The following is an 18408-nucleotide window of genomic DNA, read 5'->3' on the forward strand; positions in this document are numbered from 1 at the left end:
GATCACACGAAAGAAGCGCGCCCACCGGCCGCTTCACTCGCTTACTTACCGACTTGCCGCACGAAAGGTCCTGCATGAACGGAGCATCGCAAGCCTCGTATTTGTTCTGGGCTTCTCATACATCGGAGCCTTGTCCTCACAGTTCTCGCAGCTTGGAGTTTTTGGTAAGAGCCGCGCCCTATCCTGTTACAGATCAACGATATTCAGGAACGCGGCAACATGGATCTGCTTTACTAATCCATTCCCCTCTGTGTATAGGCTTGTACAGAGGCTTGTTCTCATTGTATACCTTCGCATTGACTAGCGCTTACTTTGTCTTTGGATCCATCCTTGTGGGCGTAAGGAACGCACGCGTACAAGGCAAGTGGGCACGCTGTACTCATGCTTGGAATAGCAACACGCTGCTGACTGGAGCAACATAAACTGACTATCATGATCGTTGTCCGCCATACAGTCAACCCTAGAATGTCGCCCACATACTTTCACGACATCCTGTCAATATTTTCAGATCCACTGTCGTGGGCGCTTCTCAGCTTTTATGTGATCATGGCAAGCAGTCTCCACGCCTTGATCCTGATTCCCGCCAACATCGCGTTAAAGAACTACAGCGAGATCGTTGTACACATCAGGTGAGGATTACACCCAACTTTTGATACAGATTGGAAGACCCATGGTGACCTAGCGATTAACTCTCTATCAACGCTATCTTGTGAAACCCTGGAAAATAGCGAAAAGGGCATCACACAGGTCAACGAGCGATACATCTTGACCCGGTCTTTTTCCATTGTCCTTGGACTCGCCTACGGAATCAACCATCTGCTATATCAGAAGGATTGGCTGTCATTCACAGAAGTCCAAGTATGTTTGGTCATGGTAGACAACAGATATCATTGTAAAGTTGACTGGACTACAGAGACAGCTAACACATTGTCCAACTAATTTTTTTATACTGCAGTTGAGCACTGTGGAATACATTTTCAGCCACTACTGGAAGGGCGCTGTCAAAAAGTCAGCAAGGTTCGCCTTCAAGCTCACAAGCGCATTCTGGTTCGGCTACAACATTTTTCTGAGTCGATTTCTGGTGAACAGTGCTATGCGGCTTGTGGCGGAAGATATTCTCTATCACGCTCCTCAGTACGGGCCCCGCTGGTACAGTATTGGGCTAGCCACGCGGCTATATTTCACCTCGTTTTCAATTGCCGTTTTCATGGAATCTATCCACATCCTGTGCGACCAATTCTTGGCCAAGGTATTCGCATTTTGGAGCGCATGCATCAAATGCAGGCGAGGCTACTTGACGCTAATACTAATATACTGTCGCTTCTCCTCATTGCGCCTAATAGAAAATGAATATCACGTCAACATCTGTGGATCCAACTGCCTGCATCGTTACTGGCTTGAAAGTGGACGGGTCCAGCACAACACCAGAATCACTCCTGACTTACCATGCGTACCAAGAGTTGAATCATATGGCTGGAAATGACCCCGCACGACGATCAGAGATCTTTGCTGAGGCAGCAATGGTGCCATCCGGATGGAAACAGATATCGTCACATTGCATGGACCTCTTGGCTAAGGCTACCAACCGGATCGACAAATCGTCTTCCAATGCACCTCCTGCTGCTGCTGCGGTGCCGCAGACACTTAACACATCAGTTCGACGACGTCTCCCAGCGGATAAAGGCGGCGCTTTCGAAACGAACATTTTCCGACCTAGCAAGCACGATCATTTCTTTGACAGTTTCAAGGGGCCAAGCACGGAGGAAATCCTGGCTCACTCGAGAATTGAGGCTGACAAGTCGCTGGCAGACGCAAATTCGAGCAAGAGGCCGAACTTGGGAGGATCCAGGGATAGAGTCGAGCTTGTGGCTTTCCGCTGGATAAGCAAGAGCCTCCAGGATCAGGTGTTCAAATATCCAGAATTGCAAAAACAGCTCAGCAGTATTCCCAACCCAGCACTCTTTTACGCGACCGAGGACTTTCAGCTGACAGTTTGGTCATTCCAGAGTAAGCGACTTTTGATGTCTGCCGTATACAGCAGCCGTGATAACCGATCTTACGCACGGAGGTTAACATGCTGAATTTCTTTGCTTAGGCCTGGCTCGGTTAGTGGTAGCTTCTTACAGCGAGGATCGTTGCGGGGTCGTGCAGAAGGATATTCCCAAGGTTCTGGAGACGATGCTTGGACTGCTGATGTCGCTGGAGTTCTTTCTGGTGACAGAAGGAAGATTGGAGAAGTTCGTGTCTGGTCCTTATTCTGCACATGTGGATGCTCAGAAAGTGGTCAACAGCCGTTCTATTGCTTTAGTCCAAGGTATGTCTGACATGCCATTGTCAAGCCATTTTTATGGAGTATTAGCCAGCGTAGGAACTGACAATTGATATTTCTTAATTGATTTTGCTATGTTCTATCCAGCCCTCAAGGTATCGATTTACCAGATCGTGATCACATTCAGGGAGCATCTGGGCGAATTCGTACTGGCGGCAGCATATGCAGACCGCTTGAAGCACTTTATCGAGTTTGATGACTAGCGTGCTAGAGAGCGCCTTTAATAAACCATTTTACTAGACAACAAATAAAGGCTGTAGGCTGTGGCCTGTGGACTATGCTGGTAGAATAAAATAGAGTTCATGTGGGTCCATGAATGTAGGCTCTCATCATTATCCTTCGGAGATGCGATCCCTCTTCTTTTCTTGGCATCGACAGATTTGTTTGCTCTCGACTTTGCTCTCTATTTTTCTTCCTCTCTTTTCTTCCTTCTTTCCACATCTACTGTTCGACTCTACATCGCCACATCGCCCTCGCCAGCACACTTCTCGTCTCATCCCGTCAAGGAACCGCTTCAGGAACAGGATTTTGGGCATTTCAGGGATTGACGTTTCACAAGAAGACCGTTACCCCCACAAAAAGAAGACTCCTTTGTGTCCCATTCTCCCCTCTTTCATTTCATTTCGTTCTTTTTTTACTCTCCTCCTCCTTTGCGTCTCCTTCTTCTTGTGAGGAACCGATTTCATCTCTCGACTCCATCTGTAATACAACCATGGGATACCCAGACGAAAAGAAAAAGAGCTCAGGATCCTACACCAGTGGATACCCCAGGGCGGACCACGACAACGAGTCCTCCCATGACAATTACCAGGACGACCTAAGGAGACATTCCTCACGACCCTCCTCTGCAGGATACAGTGCTGGCTCGCCCATGTTGAACAGGGCATCGACCTCCTCCAGTGCGGGGCCTCCTCTGCCCTCAAGGCAGCCATCGACCATTCATCGCAGTGTCACCAGTAACAAATCCTCTATTGGCATCAGTCGAAACTTTGCGACAATCAAGGATGATTATAGAGAGGTCTATAGGGATCTGACACAGATCTACAAGCGCAAAATTCGACCATTGGAGACGACCTACAACTTTGAGGGCTTTCATTCTGCACCATTGACGGACAGCGATATTCTGGCGAAGCCCATGGTACTCTTGCTGGGGCAATACAGCACAGTAAGTTGTGTCGCAGAACAGTGACAATATACCTCACAGCGAAGCTGTGTGTGACCAAGGACACAAGGATTCTAACGGCTTGTCTCCTTGTATATCATTTTAGGGCAAGACAACGTTTATCAAACATCTGATTGAGTCCGACTATCCTGGATCTCATATTGGAGTGGAGCCAACGGTAAGAGATAGCTACAACTTACGGACTGTTACTCGAAAGTCTCCATCGTATTGCTTGGTCCGATTTCTCACTCGCCATCTTCCTCTTGACACCCACAACTAGACTGATCGATTCGTGGCGGTGATGAATGGGTCAGAACCTCGAGTGATCCCGGGAAATGCGGCAGCAGTGTCCGCAGACCTACCTTTCCGAGGACTCGACCGATTTGGACAAGCATTCCTGACCCGCTTTCAGGTCTCACAGTGCCCCAACACCTTGCTCGAGAACATGACCCTGATCGACACTCCCGGTATTTTGGCCGGTGACAAGCAGAGAGTCGAGCGTGGCTACGATTTCACAAAGACGATCGAGTGGTTTGCACAACGGTCGGATCTGATCCTCCTATTCTTTGACTCCCACAAGCTGGATATTTCGGACGAGTTTAAGAGCTCGATCTTTGCGCTTAAAGGACAGGAGGAGAAAGTCCGTGTCATCCTCAACAAGAGCGACATGGTAGATCAACAGCAGTTGATGAGGGTCTACGGCGCACTAATGTGGTCCCTGGGCAAGGTGATCCAGACGCCCGAAGTCATGAGGGTGTATCTGGGATCGTTTTGGTTGATTAAACCTCCCAACGTGTTCGAGGACTGCCGAGCGCTTTTGGAGAAGGAACAAGCGGATCTGCTCAAGGACCTCAGAGAGCTGCCACGGAACGCCGCTGTACGAAAGGTTAATGAAATAGTGAAGCGTGCAAGACTGGCAAGAGTCCATGCCTATATTATTGGACACCTTCGTAAGGAGATGCCGGCGGTCTTTGGCAAGAAGTCGCGTCAACGTGAGCTCATCAATGGTCTGCAGGGCGAGTTCTTGAAGGTCCAACAGATCTATAGCGTTCCAGTTGGCGATTTTCCCAACGTCGCAGCATTCCGACAGTGTCTCGAGGCCTACAAGTTTGAGAACTTTGCCAAGATAAGTTCACCGATACTCACTGTGGCCGAGGAAGCTCTTTCGGTTGATCTGCCAAAGATCATGTCACGGTTCCCGCATCAGGTGAACCCAGTGTTGGAGCTGTCGCAGAAGAACCCATTCCTGGGCCCACAAGAGCCCTTTAATGGGCTTAATACCAACGCCAACAGTGACATCCCTCCCGGCTACTGGCATTTCTCCTCAGTTGATAAGGCGAGTGCTTGTCCCGTCTTCCAGTCCCTGAACCCGATCGAGGGCAAGATCAACGGCTCGACAGCCAAACCGTATTTGATGGGCACAGGTTTATCTGTGGAGGCGTTGGCCAAGATCTGGACACTAGCGGATTGGACGTGCGATGGCTATCTGAGCGAGGACGAATTTGCAGTGGCACTGCATTTGGTCCGCGCAGTCGAAAGCGGAGGCGAAAGTATTTTGCCTGCTTCGCTACCCGAAACTATGCTCCCTTAATCCATATTACAAGACCGTTAATAATAAAGACACATCCGTATTGCATCTCGTTAACATATATACCGTTGTCTTTTGTCAACAGATACATATAGTATTGATTGTCTTTTGTTAAAAAGGAATTTAACTCTTTCGGATTTTTATTACACGATAAATACACTCATTTCCTCACAGCTTGGGAGCGGCAACGCCATTGAGGCGGCGGCCTTCGGCAAGGACGTCCTTCATGACCTCATCAAATCCCAAGACACCTCCGTTCTTGCCCTTCTCCGCGATGGTCATTCCATACTTTGCCCATTCGTACAAGGACTCGTACACGCGTCCGTCATACCGACCGATGGCCGAGTTGAGCTGGTTGTCCGAGATATCGAATGCATCGACCAATCCAATCAGCTCATATCTCAACAAGTCGATCAACTGAGCACGACGCTCTCTGCACCAAACGAGCTGCTCTCTCGAGACATATCCGTCCTCGACAAAATCGCCTGCCTGCTCCAAAAGACGATGGATACCGTGAAGTTCGCAAAGCATCTTCAGGACAGGAAGGTAACCCTTGCTGGAATCACCGCCCTGCTCACGAATGGCCTGCTCCCCCTTTTGGATGGCCTCGTAAAAGTTGCGGACCAACATGCCTTCGCCGTGCGTCCTGGACAGCTCGACCATGCGGACCTGGGACTTTGCCATCGCCTCCTCTCCGCCACCATCCTTGAGGATACGCGCGACGACCTCCTGAAGAACACGCGCCTCACGGTGCCAGAAGGCGGTAATTAAGGCATCACCAGTAACGGGCTTTCCTGGCGCGATTGTCGAGGACTCCTGGTCGAGGACACGTTCGCCGCCTTGAAGAGCGTTCCTTAATCCAGCAGGGACAGCAGATAAGTCCTTGGTCTTAAGAGTTTGGAGGACAGTTTTGAGTAACCAGCGAGATGTCTGGAGGTGAAGAATGGTGTTCTCACCTACATGCATAAATACAGAGCGATTCATATGTCAGTTAATAAGACAAATAAAATGGTTAGTGCCATAGCATGTCATTGGATTGTCATCGTACGCGTGCGCTTTACCTTCCACAGTGACATCCTGAAGTGTTGTTGTCAAGATGTCGACGATACCGCCGCACCATGCAAAGCCATGTCCTCCGCAGGCACGTCTAGTGTCCTCCATCTGAGCTGTGGCCAAATCGGAAGTCAGGGCCTTCAATCCTGAGGAGGTCGCATGCACCTCAGCCATAAGACCGACCTCGCCCTGGATCACATTCTTCAAGTTGCGACGGTGAAGCTCTGTCATGACACGACCGGTCATCAACATAGCGTAGCTAAGGGCCAATGAGGTTGTCAAACGGAAGCGCTGCATTCCATGATCAATAACCTTGACCTCCTGTCCCTGCTGTGATGGGAGTCGATCACCGCCCTGGAGTCGGACCATCGAGTAGCGGATAGCGATCGTCAAGGTCTGACCCAGCGCAAATCCAGCATTCCTAACAATATTGGCACGAATCGCCACCATGGTCGAATAGTTCATCTTGGCGTTCTTGGCGGGTTCGTACTTGCCCTCCCGAGTGACCCTGGAGTTTCGCATCATCATCTGGTCCCTAGGGATACGGACCTTGTGGACCCTCATGAAGCCGTTGTCGATCGTGTTGAATCCAATCTTGCTACCGAGGTTACCCAGTTCGATACCGGGCATAGAATCATGGGTACCGGGAGCACGGATCTGGAGCAAGAATGGATGGACACCATAGTCCTTTCCGTGAAGAATCAGACGCGCGTAGATGGCGCAGTGCGTGCTTGTCTGGGCCAGAGCACCAGGCCACCACTTCATCGAGTTGATGGTGGGGGTATCGATCTCGAACTCGTCAGTCTCAGGAATGAACGTGGCCGTGGTCTCCAGCTTTCTCAAGTTGCTTCCGTGGGCCAACTCCGTCTGGGCATAGCTATCCGACCAATGAAGAGGGATGAGGTATTTGTCAATACAATTTGATTCAAAGAGTAACAAGACCATATCCTGCCATGTGTTGTATTCGTAGACATACCATCCAAAGATCTCATAGTTCTCAGCTCTGTGATGCATGTATGGAGACGACGGATTGGGTTAGTTGTGTCGGCAAACCACTTTAGTGGGGCATTGGATTCCACTGGGACACTGGAAAGATTTGTACCTTGGGAGCCAGACCTTTTGCTGTTCATCCGTAAGCTGTGTTCTGAGCGTGGGGATAAACAGGGCTTCATGCTGCATATATATATTGAGATACATGATCATGAAGAGAGGGAACATGCCTTGTCAGCAACAATGGTGGTGCACACAAGAGATCGTACGATCAGATTCAGATAGCGGCTGGACAGGATTAGACTTACCAGGAACTGAGGAGTTGAGTCGCCGACCATCATCATGGCGATCAACATATCTTCTTCAGACCACTTGTTCTTCTTTCGCATCTCGACCAGCTTGGCAGCCTTTTCGAGTGAGCGCACGTAGAGGCGCTCGCGGCTCAGGAAGGGTTTGTCGGCATTGGAGAAGACGGGGTCCTGCTCAATTTGCGCACGGATGTGACGCTGTTTGTCGAGGTTGGCACCGTGCAGGAACTGGGTCAGGGTCTCGACGTTGAAGGAGACCAAGGCACGCTCGGCGCTCAGGCTCGGGTTGACCTTTGAGGGGTCGGCCAGGGGAGGGACGAAAGGAGGCATGACGAGTTGAACCTAGTTTGTGAGTTTGGATGAAGGGATGAAGGAGGGGATGAATGGAAGATTCGGATGGGGAGAGGTGATGTGGAGAGGCGATGAGGAGAGGCAATGGGGTGGAGAGGAAAGAAAGAGGGGAGGACAAGGTGCCGGATGGGATATGTGATATGTGATATGTCTGTGTCCACTCGAACGAGTTCGCACTTCGCAGGAACGAGCTCACACTTCCAGGAACGTGTGGAGAGACTGAGAGGACCGATCCTCTTCCCCGCACGATCGATCACGGGCCAATGGGGAAATCTGCTTCCGCCTGCCCGGTCGGGGATCTGAGTGGTGGAGGCAATCCGGAGGATGTCAATAATTTCAATTGGGTCATCGCAGCTTACAACCACTGAGGAAACTTCGATCGCAGCAACCGCACAGCGAGTGTAAGATGCAATAAACATCCGTACGAAGGATATGGTAGATCATTAGAGATGTCCAAATCGGGAAGACTACAGCCTACGCGACGCGACGCGACGTGAACTCGCAAAAAAAAAGCGGACAGGGAACGTCGCTGTGCTGATAGTGCTAATGCTGATTCACTGTTTATTTACGCGTCATATGGTGAAAACCACATGGCGGGTGCGACACGACTCTTTACCGCCGACCATTGATTATCTTTGTGTGAAAAAGCGGTGGATCTATAATGGAATGTGCATCATAGCTTGTAAGAATGGCAATGTCCACATCCAGCCGCTACAGCGAACATACGAAGAGCCTCCCCTTTTTTTTCTTACTTTCAAGTGCTCTACTTTGTCCACTATCCTTTCAAAAAGCACTCTCACCTTCATCACATACGGGAGAGCTGTGTGTACCGCATTATTATATTCTCTGCCCCTCCAACATAGAGACACGTCGAACATAGTATTCTTTTTTTTTATTCATCAAAGTATCCGTCACTGCCACTTCTACTGCCAACGAAAACGCGCCAAGGATGACACAAGAAGCGACTGGCGCTCCTATCGAGAGTTACCAAGAAGCGCTCACTAGCACAGCCCAAGAAGCATCCTCTGCCGTAGTCCGAGAACCTTGAGAGAGCCGCGCTGCCGTGGGCCTTACCGAGAATCCGATCTCCTCTGCACGCGAACAGAAGAAGAGGGCGCACCCTACCGATAGAAGGTATGCGTACATCAAAATAAGTTGAGTATGCAATGTGTCCTCAAAGAGATATTCATATTCGCTGCATTTTGTTAGAATGGTGTCAGCAAAAAACAAGGGTCCTAGGCGGGGGATCATCCACAGCGTACCGTCAACTTGAACGCAGGCAAAAGCGCCAGCCTAGTTATTCAGATATTGATCAGGACTTTCAGCGCACAACAACACGCTATCAGACTAATGCCCTGGATGCGCTACTAGACCGTAGTAAGGCGTGGCATTCCCTTGTTCCCTTGGTAAAGCCAGGACGCCTCCTTCCTTCCTTCCTTCCTTAACCCCCCATCCCTGACAACAAAGAAGTTGCCAAAACAAGAAGATATAGAAGACAATGTATAGAAATCAATCGGGCCTTCTTGAGTGGGACTGATGGTTGCGTCGCTGTGAAGCAGCCTCAGTGCCACTACCTTCACCAAGCTTTATGGTCATCAGAGCTGGTTGTCGTGCAGCAGCGACGTCCTGTCTCTAACTGGTAATAGGCACAAATGCGTCTGCATGCCATGTAACAAATGCTAGAAGACATGTTGCTTCGTACGCGCCGCTGCTCGATACTCTTTTCATCAGCAGAGAGACTAGCTGCTTAAGCGATTCAAGTCCACTAACGGTTACAGACCGAAGAAAAAAGCCAGGAGAGTGCAGTTTAATGTTGAATCGCTACCATTTCCACTCAGGTTGACCTTCGTTGAGTCTAAAGACTGCCCAAAGGGGTCGGAGACCATTGATATTTTGGGTTATCAAATATTCACAATGGCAATGGCATGTGTGCGGAAAAGAAAAGGAAAACGCCACTCCTTTTTCTGCGGTTGACACAGCTCCACCACTCATTTCTCTTTTCTTCCCTGTTCACATTCCTTACATACACACGCATATCTGCACATACCACTTGGCAACAGCAACTCAGCATCAACATTGCCCAGTACTTTCCTACACTTCCTTTGCATTGTCCCCTCCACTACGACCGATGAACTCCGTCCAAAACATCTTTTTCGGCATTCGCGAGTACCTGAGCCCTGTCCTCAAAAACTCAAAGTTCAAAGAGACAGGATGCATCACCCCCGAGGAGGCAAGTCTCTTGCAGTGGGAAAGCAACGAATGAACCCATCAGCTGTACTAGGATGCCATCCTTGAACACAACGTTGTGTTGGACATTGTCGCCTGTACACGCACGCACCGTGCTCGGGACATAAAAGTGTACACACTGCTCATGCAAAATGCTGCCTTCCTCTATTTGCTGCAAACTAGTTTGAGGCCGCGGGCGACTTTTTGGTTTACAAATGCCCCACATGGAACTGGTAAGCAAGCAGCCATGGCATCTTTGCAACAGATGAGCTATAGGCCCTGAGCAATGCATCCGCGTCCGTGTCACACAGCACCTAACGATTCCCTTGTTCCCTTTTGTGTGTACATAGGGAGGGCGGCGAAGTCAGCAAGCGTCGCGACTACTTGCCGGCCGAAAAGCAGTTCTTGATTACTCGCAACGGTATGTTGGTTCTGTCTGCGTTCTTCTCTTTTATTCTTAAGTGCTGTGCCATACTGCGAACCACAAGTGGGGACCCATGCATTTTTCATGGAACTCAGCGTGATAAATCGCAATGGACCCGTGACCCCTCCCCCACAGGAGAGACTTGAAAAGGAGCGAGCCCTCCTAAGGGATGAGGAGCGAGTAGTTGACAGCCAGTAATGCTGAAAGGACTGAATACTAATATCGACGTTATATTTCCTCTATACTATCACTGGATTCGGCCTAAAAAGTGCCATGCTTGCGCCGGGTCAAGCAGATGGAGTACACAGACGAGGACGCAGAGACCCAGATTGAGAGCGACGGCGGTGATTCCTGGGTTATGTCCCATAGCTCACGTGTATCGGGCGGGCCAATTGAAGAGATCGCAGGCATCATGGATGAGGACGAGGACGAGGACGCTGAGGCTGAAGCCGAGGCTCAGGCTGCCATCAAGGCTATGGAACGATTGCAACTGCAGGATCAGCTCCGATCTGCTGCAGAGGAAGATGACGACGACGGAGAGATCCCCGATATGGATGATATTCCCGACATGGAAGATTTTGACGACATGGAGGAGGAGGCAGATCCTGTAGGTGCATCACTTGCATACCTCTTATTCATTGATTGTGGCTATACAGCATCGAATGGAACATTGACCGAACTGAATCATGACAAATAGGCAACACTCGCTCCAACAGTTCCCACAGAGGTTGATCCTGGGTAAGCTGGCAGCGTCCTCAGTTGAAACTCAATACAGCGCCCTTTTTTGAATACAATCCATTGAACTAACCAGGGCTTTTTGCATGATCTCTCGACACAGTGACAAGATCTTGAGCGTTCGTACATACGACGTATTCATCACATACGACAAGTACTACCAAACCCCCAGAATGTGGCTCTTTGGCTACGATGAGGTATGGTGCCATTGGGCGCTCTTCACCATCTGAAAATCACATAACCATGTGGCCATGTTGTCTCTAAGTATGTTGCATATACTGATTTAATGTGTCTCTTTTTAATTCCGAACACATTTTAGCATCGACGGCCCCTGGTGTCCTCGCAAATCTTTGAGGATGTCTCCCAAGACTATGCTAAAAAGACTGTTACAATCGAGACCCACCCTCATCTGAACATGTCTCTTGCCAGTATCCACCCCTGCAGACATGGAGCTGTGATGAAGAAGATCATCGAAAAGGTTGCAAACGACGAGGGCAAGGAGGAACCAGTCAGGGTCGATCAGTAAGTGATGTTGAGCTTGACATTTCTACTGCTTGTACATAAAGAGAGGGGTTATACTGCTTGCTAACATGAGTAATTGCTTGTTTCTAGATACCTTATTATCTTTTTGAAGTTTATGTCCTCGGTTGTGCCAACTATCGACTATGATAACACCATCTCTGCCTAAGACCAAGCACAGGACACACCGGGCCAACAATCCAGGACCATGGGATAGTCATCTCGCTCTAGGACTTGCAGTTACCCATTGTTATCTCTCCTTTTTTTTTTTTTTTTTTTTTTTCTGTCTTTCTTTGATTCATAAAGCACACTATACATAACGAACTACTCTACTATGCTCCTCATGTGTGCTGTTAGACCCATATTTTTTGTTTACGCTGCGCTCTTGGTGCTCTGCCAAGATTTTACCACGTTTTCTTTTTTGAAAGGGCGGGCCGTCACTTGGTGTGAGCGCAAGTGGACAGCCTGTGCCTGGTGCTGTCATCGCTTTTAGCTTCGCATCAACCTTCTTACTCACCACTACTCTTAACATTCAACATGCATCGTCTCTTCGGCTCAGGCAAAAAGGCTCCAAAAGCAAGTCTAACGGACGCCATCACTGCTGTAAGTTCAGGAGCAGGTTGAATCGACATGGAGGACATCACGACCCAGCTTTGCAACACGGTCCTGTGACATCATAGTAGAAGGAGGCAGGAAAGTGATGAACCTCAGTACAGGACACTTTGTCGCCTTCCTTTGAACCCGTCATTCCTAATGAAAGCAACGCTAGGAGTCAAGAGTGCACAGAGAACTGCTGACACGTCCACTTTTCTATGCGCAAACTTATCCTACACTGTTTTAGACAGATCTGCGCGTGGACGCAGTTGAGGTCAAGATTCGTAAGCTGGATGCGGAACTTATCAAGTACAAAGACCAGATGAAAAAGATGCGTGATGGACCAGCCAAGGTAAGGCTATGGTTTCATCCGCGTGATGGTTCCGCCTTTATGAGATATGAGATGCTCAGAGTTTTTGCTTTCTTCGCAAGATATTGTTGCGCTCACACATCCTGGTCTTCACTCGTCCGTAATCCAACGATAGAACTCTGTAAAAGCAAAGGCGATGCGCATCTTAAAGGAAAGAAAACTCTATGAGGGACAACGGGAGCAGCTTCAGCAGCAATCTTTCAACATGGAGCAGGCAGCTTTCACAACAGAAAACTTGAAGAACGTCATGACGACCGTGGATGCCATGAAGACCGCCAATCAGACCATGAAGCAGCAATATAAGAAGGTCAACCTTGACAAAATCGAGGTAACGACAAACAGCTCGGGACTTGACTATGGCGTTTCAAGTGATCATGATGTTAATGTCACAAGAGACCTCGATAACAAAAAAAAAATAATGTTTCTGACAATGAACTCTTAATTTGAATATTTGCAATGGCTATAGCAAATGCAAGACGAAATGGAGGATATCATGGAACAGGCGAACGAGATTCAGGAGACATTAGGTCGGTCCTATGGCGTACCCGATGACATTGATGAAGATGAGCTTGAAGCTGAATTGGATGCTCTGGGCGATGAACTATATGAGGAAGAGGAGCCCTCATACCTCGAGGACGAAACGCTTGACCTTCCAACTGCAGAAACAGCAGAGCCACAAACTGAGGTAAGGGTTCAAGATCATGATGAACTTGATGATATTCAAGGACCAGACTATTGCTCATCGGGGGGGGGGTTTCGAAGATTTGCATACTAACGATTCTATGGTTCTATCTTCTGCTTCACCTTTCTTCACTTTTTTTTATTTATTTTTTTTATTTTTTTTATTTAAGCGTCTGGATGAGTTTGGACTACCAGAAGGACCTTTGAAGGCGTAGAATCGTCAGCTACATTTCTCTCAAGAGAATACAGGACACGGAGAGCTGGAGCATCGGGAAAATCTTGCAGCAGCAACAACAGCAGCAGCTTTGCAGCAAAAACTCACAGGAACGCGCATTGTAATAAAGGACAGAAACAATACGGGTTCATTCAATTTCTACAAATGAAGAAGGACAAGGTGGTTTGGAGTCAGCATTAAAAAAAAAAGAAAAAAAGAAAAAAAGAAAAAAAAAAGAAAAAAGAAAAAAGAGAAAAAGAAAAGAAAAGGGCGCAGCGCTTCATGACTAGAGAGCACGGACCAAAAGCAGCACAAACTTATCCATCCATTCGCCGATTTTTTTTTTTTTTTTTTTTTTTCATCGCATCCCCTCCGAGCCACGTATACGCATGCGTATGCAGCTATAGACTTGGGGGACCGCAGCTAATCCACCTAACGCGTCATGCGACTGCGCGTCTTTTACAAAAGACAACGCGATCATATGCAAAAATTATAGGCAGAACATTCCATCCCCATAGAAAGGAGTCTCAGCCCTTGCGCTCCGTCATTTGGAAGACGTTCCGGGGGGGGGGCTTATTTCGACAACCTCCGGTTCTCGACCTCCTGCGTTATGGGACGAGCGTTTTTGGAATTTCTCTGTAGTTTCTGTAGTATCGGTCTACGACGTTGAACTCTTATGATGATGTCGCCACGGTTTTAAGCATCTCCACTGGGAAGCCGGGAAAATACGCCTCATGAGTTTTTGTTCGCTTTGGTGACGACCTCAGACCCTGGCATGGTGGTGAGGACCCGTGCCTCGAACCTATATACTGGATATGTTGGCCATGATGGAGAATGGAAGGGGAGAGTGAATGAGTGCAGACTAAGCCCTCGAGGAAAAAGTAGGCGCTAGTTTGGTAGGGAGTGGACGCTGTATGGAGAGTGGATGTTTCAGGTGGCTCAAACATAGTAAGAGGGATAGAAAAAAGCCATGAAAAAGCTTTAAGCAGTCTGCAGTATCTGCCCTAACCGCTGCACTGGCTTGATGTGAAGCGGAACGGGGGGGAGTCTATTAGTGAGAGACATTCTCGCCAACAGCCTTGGCCGTGACGAGAAATTGCCGTGGAGATGTTGTTTACGTCAAGTATAGCTGCGTTTCATCTGTCGCACAGCAGCAGCAAAAGTGTATCGTCTGGTGTGCTCCGTCGGATGAATGAAATGACAGCGCCCTAGTCAAGTCAAGTCAAAAAAAAAAACTATGTGCGCTGTTCTCCAAGTATTACGTGCTGTACAAGAGGTTTATTAGGTATCGTTTGCATGCACCTGCAAGAGTGTGGTGGCTAATAGACATTGCTCAGAAAATGTACATGCTCTGCGCAAGTGGTAGAGTTTCTGCGGGTTTGACCATGTCGCTAATCATAACATCCTCCACGCTGACTTCAAACGATTCGGGATCGACCTTGACTTCCGGACAATAGTCATTCAGTTTCATATCGGCTTTCGATATGTCACGGCAGTTCTTGATCGCAGCGACATTCTTTTTAAGGCCGTATTCCTGTCCTCGGTTGAGATCCACGGCCGCCTGAGACATGAACACAACCGAGTTAGCGGCAGCAGCACTACCAATGGCTCCAAACATCGGACGGAGGATGATAGGCTGAGTTGTGGGGATGCTGCCGTTGGCCAGGCCCATGGCAGAGTAGGTCACCACACCGGACTTGAGAACGTGTGAGGGCTTCACACCGAATGAGTCTGGGTTGTACATGACAAGATCCGCTATCTTGCCAACCTCAATCGAGCCCACCAAATGCGAAATTCCATGGGCAACAGCACTATCGTTTACGAGAAAAAAGAAAGCTGTAGACATGAGGATACCATTCCTGGTTCTCAGCATGAGCGCGAAATCGATATACTATGCGTAGTTTGTTCACTCACGGATTGATAGTGTACTTGGCGACATAGCGCTTGACACGGAAATTGTCGGCGTCTGTGGCATATGCTTCAGTATTCGGGTCTTGGATGTGGCCGCGCACCTGCTTCATACGGTTGGCAAGCATCCACGTCCGGGAAACGACTTCTCCGATACGGCCCATTGCCTGAGCGTCACTGCTGATCATGCTGATAGCGCCCATGTCGTGCAAGCATCCCTCTGCTGCGATGGTCTCTCCACGAATACGACTCTCTGCGAAATGGACGTCCTCAGGCAGGTTCTTATCCAGATGATGGCATACCATCAACATGTCAATGTGCTCGTCTAGAGTGTTCTTGGTAAAGGGCAGAGTGGGAGTCGTACTTGATGGAAGGACATTGGGCAGGCCACAAACAGTGATGATATCCGGCGCGTGTCCACCACCAGCTCCTTCTGTATGATAGGTGTGGATGGTGCGTCCTTTGATAGCCCCAACGGTTGACTGCACGAATCCTGCTTCGTTCAGCGTATCCGTATGTATGGTTGCCTAGCAGGAACAAAAGGTTCATTAAACGGTTGCTCAAACGCATGGGTGATCCGTGTTTCATGAGATCACTTGCGAAGCAGATGTCTTTACCTGAACGTCGTACATGTCACAAGCTATCAGGCAGTTGTCGATCGCGGCTGGGGTCGTGCCCCAATCCTCATGCAGCTTCAATCCGATGACGCCAGCCTTGACCTGGTCGTGAATGCCTTCAAGATTAGCCGTGTTACCTTTACCGGTGATTCCAATGTTGATAGGTGACGCATCCGTTGCCTGCATCATCATTTTGATAAATTCTGCAGCCGGAGTACACGTTGTCGCATTCGACCCAGTGTTAGGTCCAGTACCGCCGCCGATCATTGTTGTCAGTCCAGATGTCAATGCCTCATCGATGAGCTCTGGAGAGATAAAATGCACGTGGGAGTCAATGCCTCCGGCAACGACGATCAGTTGTTCAGCAGACATGACCTCAGTCGATACACCAACGATCATGTTCGGTGACACGTCCTCCATCACGTCAGGGTTGCCAGCCTTGCCAATCCCGGAAATGATTCCCTTCTTGACTCCAATATCGGCCTATTCGATGAAGATGATAGTCGAAACTGTCAGCATACAATATCTCAACCGCATTGAATAAAAAAAAGTATTAGAGCGCTGTCTTACCTTGTAGATTCCAGTGTAATCGAGGATGATGGCGTTTGTAATAACAAGATCCAACGCCTCTTCATCGGGTACGCCATTGGCCTGACCCATGCCCTCTCTAAGAACTTTTCCTCCGCCGAACTTGCATTCATCACCATAATGCGTGTAGTCCTTCTCAATTTCAATCCAAAGATCCGTGTCGCCGAGCCTCACTCTATCACCGACTGTGGGTCCATAGAACGACTGATAGACCTCTCTCGGGATCTGGTACTCTGGAATCTCTTTCTCGTTCAGCGCTGGCGACTGCGTCATATGCAGAAAGTTGCGTGCTGTCAAATTGGATACGATCTCTTGAACTCGCATGGGATCCACGACACCGGTAGCAAGGTTGTTTCCTCCAGTGATGCGCATTCTACCGCCAATACTGACGGTCATCACTGTGTGCTTCTCGCCCGGTTCAAAACGGATAGCTGATCCTGCGGGGATATCGAATCTGCGGCCATAGGCGAGTTCGCGATCCATTAGCAGGGCACTATTGGCCTCGATCAAATGGAAATGGGAGCCAACCTACATATTTGCAAATTAGGTGTCAGAGCGTGCATTTGCGTGACATAAACGCAATAAGAATGTCCATGTCTATGGATGGCAAGGGAAGTAAATATGCGCCCAGCGTTTGCCTACTATTTCCGAAGGGCGTACAAGAATCTAGACCAGCAAAATGAAATGAAACCCCTCTTTTTACTACGTCCGGAAATAAAGCCACTGACGCTGCAGTAACCGTTAAATCCAGATCTAGCATCGTCGCTGGAAGCAAGATGGCACCGATTGTGAAGGACCTCATAATTTGATACGAGAGCTGAGACGATATCGCGAGATATAGGGTGTTATTCTTTTCTGTGCAGATAGTTTGGTGAGCCATGATAGGACACCCTATCCCATCCCTCGTGTTTAGAACGAACAAAGCTTAAAGGAAGAGATAAGCACGGCCTCGATTGGACTGAGCGAACAATGTTTTCTCTTCATATGACACGCACAAACATACAAGGTTTTCGCTTCATTTTGGTGGCGGGTGGAACTGGCATGGCATGGCATTGATCGATGCGGGATACAAAAAGATAGAGTATGAACGGAGACAGGCAGTTATAGCGCTTACCAGAATGGGACGATCGCCCGTGTTGGTGATCTCGAGTCGCACTCGTTTCCGGCCCTTGTTGAGTGTCAGAGTACCTGGAGCAGTAACAATGGCTCCGGGAGGATGCTTGAAGGCAGCCTCCTCAGCCCTTGTAATAGGCGGGAAGAACCTATCTGCGTCTGGGATGGGCAAGAAAGAGCCGTAGAGGGCCAGTTCAAGGTTGCCGTTCTCGTTACTGATCGGATCGCTGACGGTCACCAGCTTTGTGCCATCAGGAAACGTGCTCTCGATCTGGACCTCGCGTAACGTCTCCGCGACGCCCGGCATTACTTGGCGATGACCCAGGAACTGCTTGCCCAGGTCCATGAGGTCTGCAACAGAGTGTCGACCATCGCGGATGAACTCTGCAAGCTGGCTGGCGATCAGGGCGACGGCTTCAGTTCGGTTGAGTCGAATTCCGCGGGCGAGCCTTTTCTGGGCCAAGAAGCCGACTTGGTGGAGGATCAATTTGTCCAATTCGCGTGGGACCAGCTTCATGATGGGATCTTGTTATGTGTGTTGTCGGTTCGTGTACGCTTGGGATATCCGCTCCGGAAATTAAAAGGAGAGGAGATGCTCTGGGAGAAAGCGGCGAGGAAGATATCGTATGAAGAGAGGG

The 18408-nt window shown here is 49.0% G+C and overlaps 6 protein-coding genes across 6 annotated transcripts; 4 read left to right on the plus strand and 2 right to left on the minus strand.

Moving 5' to 3' along the window:
* Positions 1-432: 432 nt before the first annotated feature.
* BC939DRAFT_473382 (nucleoporin protein Ndc1-Nup) lies at positions 433-2532 on the plus strand (the record flags this gene model as incomplete). Its single annotated transcript, XM_051558344.1, has 6 exons — positions 433-629; positions 729-858; positions 956-1249; positions 1344-2007; positions 2096-2314; positions 2417-2532. The coding sequence occupies 6 exons, from the start codon at positions 433-435 to the stop codon at positions 2530-2532; spliced, it is 1620 nt and encodes a 539-aa protein (XP_051416338.1).
* A 668-nt stretch (positions 2533-3200) lies between these two features.
* On the plus strand, positions 3201-5082 carry BC939DRAFT_392532 (P-loop containing nucleoside triphosphate hydrolase protein; the record flags this gene model as incomplete). The annotated part of the gene is made up of 3 exons (XM_051552030.1): positions 3201-3494; positions 3598-3669; positions 3772-5082. The coding sequence occupies 3 exons, from the start codon at positions 3201-3203 to the stop codon at positions 5080-5082; spliced, it is 1677 nt and encodes a 558-aa protein (XP_051416339.1).
* Positions 5083-5185: 103 nt separating this feature from the next.
* Positions 5186-8206, minus strand: BC939DRAFT_438315 (uncharacterized protein). Its single transcript, XM_051553821.1, has 5 exons — positions 7431-8206; positions 7235-7305; positions 7109-7135; positions 6141-7009; positions 5186-6035 (listed from the first exon to the last, which is right to left on the minus strand). Exons 1-5 carry the CDS (start codon positions 7758-7760, stop codon positions 5248-5250), a joined length of 2085 nt encoding a protein of 694 aa, XP_051416340.1. The 5' UTR covers positions 7761-8206; the 3' UTR covers positions 5186-5247.
* A 1562-nt stretch (positions 8207-9768) lies between these two features.
* On the plus strand, positions 9769-11946 carry BC939DRAFT_438316 (autophagocytosis associated protein). The gene is made up of 8 exons (XM_051553822.1): positions 9769-10011; positions 10191-10240; positions 10358-10428; positions 10701-11038; positions 11129-11169; positions 11270-11363; positions 11486-11688; positions 11779-11946. The coding sequence occupies exons 1-8, from the start codon at positions 9910-9912 to the stop codon at positions 11852-11854; spliced, it is 975 nt and encodes a 324-aa protein (XP_051416341.1). The 5' UTR covers positions 9769-9909; the 3' UTR covers positions 11855-11946.
* Positions 11947-11959: 13 nt separating this feature from the next.
* Positions 11960-13735, plus strand: BC939DRAFT_438317 (charged multivesicular body protein 5). Its single transcript, XM_051553823.1, has 5 exons — positions 11960-12288; positions 12527-12631; positions 12765-12977; positions 13116-13334; positions 13501-13735. Exons 1-5 carry the CDS (start codon positions 12223-12225, stop codon positions 13543-13545), a joined length of 648 nt encoding a protein of 215 aa, XP_051416342.1. The 5' UTR covers positions 11960-12222; the 3' UTR covers positions 13546-13735.
* Positions 13736-14877: 1142 nt separating this feature from the next.
* Positions 14878-18287, minus strand: BC939DRAFT_499272 (uncharacterized protein; the record flags this gene model as incomplete). The annotated part of the gene is made up of 5 exons (XM_051559924.1): positions 14878-15355; positions 15459-15979; positions 16070-16552; positions 16640-17185; positions 17772-18287. 5 exons carry the CDS (start codon positions 18285-18287, stop codon positions 14878-14880), a joined length of 2544 nt encoding a protein of 847 aa, XP_051416343.1.
* Between the last annotated feature and the right edge of the window lie 121 nt (positions 18288-18408).

Source organism: Gamsiella multidivaricata (assembly GCF_025024155.1).
Source record: "Gamsiella multidivaricata strain RSA 2152 chromosome Unknown BC939scaffold_6, whole genome shotgun sequence".
Lineage (NCBI taxonomy): Eukaryota > Fungi > Mortierellomycota > Mortierellomycetes > Mortierellales > Mortierellaceae > Gamsiella > Gamsiella multidivaricata.

What these genes read in the sequence shown, in the direction of transcription:
- BC939DRAFT_438316 (XM_051553822.1), top strand. Translation starts at nt 9,910, where the DNA reads ATGAACTCCGTCCAAAACATCTTTTTCGGCATTCGCGAGTACCTGAGC. An exon ending in AAATGCCCCACATGGAACTG is followed by an intron (nt 10,241 to 10,357) that starts GTAAGCAAGCAG and finishes GTGTGTACATAG; the next exon opens with GGAGGGCGGCGAAGTCAGCA. An exon ending in GGCTCTTTGGCTACGATGAG is followed by an intron (nt 11,364 to 11,485) that starts GTATGGTGCCAT and finishes AACACATTTTAG; the next exon opens with CATCGACGGCCCCTGGTGTC.
- BC939DRAFT_438317 (XM_051553823.1), top strand. Translation starts at nt 12,223, where the DNA reads ATGCATCGTCTCTTCGGCTCAGGCAAAAAGGCTCCAAAAGCAAGTCTA. An exon ending in TGCGTGATGGACCAGCCAAG is followed by an intron (nt 12,632 to 12,764) that starts GTAAGGCTATGG and finishes ATCCAACGATAG; the next exon opens with AACTCTGTAAAAGCAAAGGC. An exon ending in TCAACCTTGACAAAATCGAG is followed by an intron (nt 12,978 to 13,115) that starts GTAACGACAAAC and finishes CAATGGCTATAG; the next exon opens with CAAATGCAAGACGAAATGGA.
- BC939DRAFT_438315 (XM_051553821.1), bottom strand. Translation starts at nt 7,760, where the DNA reads ATGCCTCCTTTCGTCCCTCCCCTGGCCGACCCCTCAAAGGTCAACCCG. An exon ending in CAAAAGGTCTGGCTCCCAAG is followed by an intron (nt 7,136 to 7,234) that starts GTACAAATCTTT and finishes CATGCATCACAG; the next exon opens with AGCTGAGAACTATGAGATCT. An exon ending in TCAGGATGTCACTGTGGAAG is followed by an intron (nt 6,036 to 6,140) that starts GTAAAGCGCACG and finishes TTATGCATGTAG; the next exon opens with GTGAGAACACCATTCTTCAC.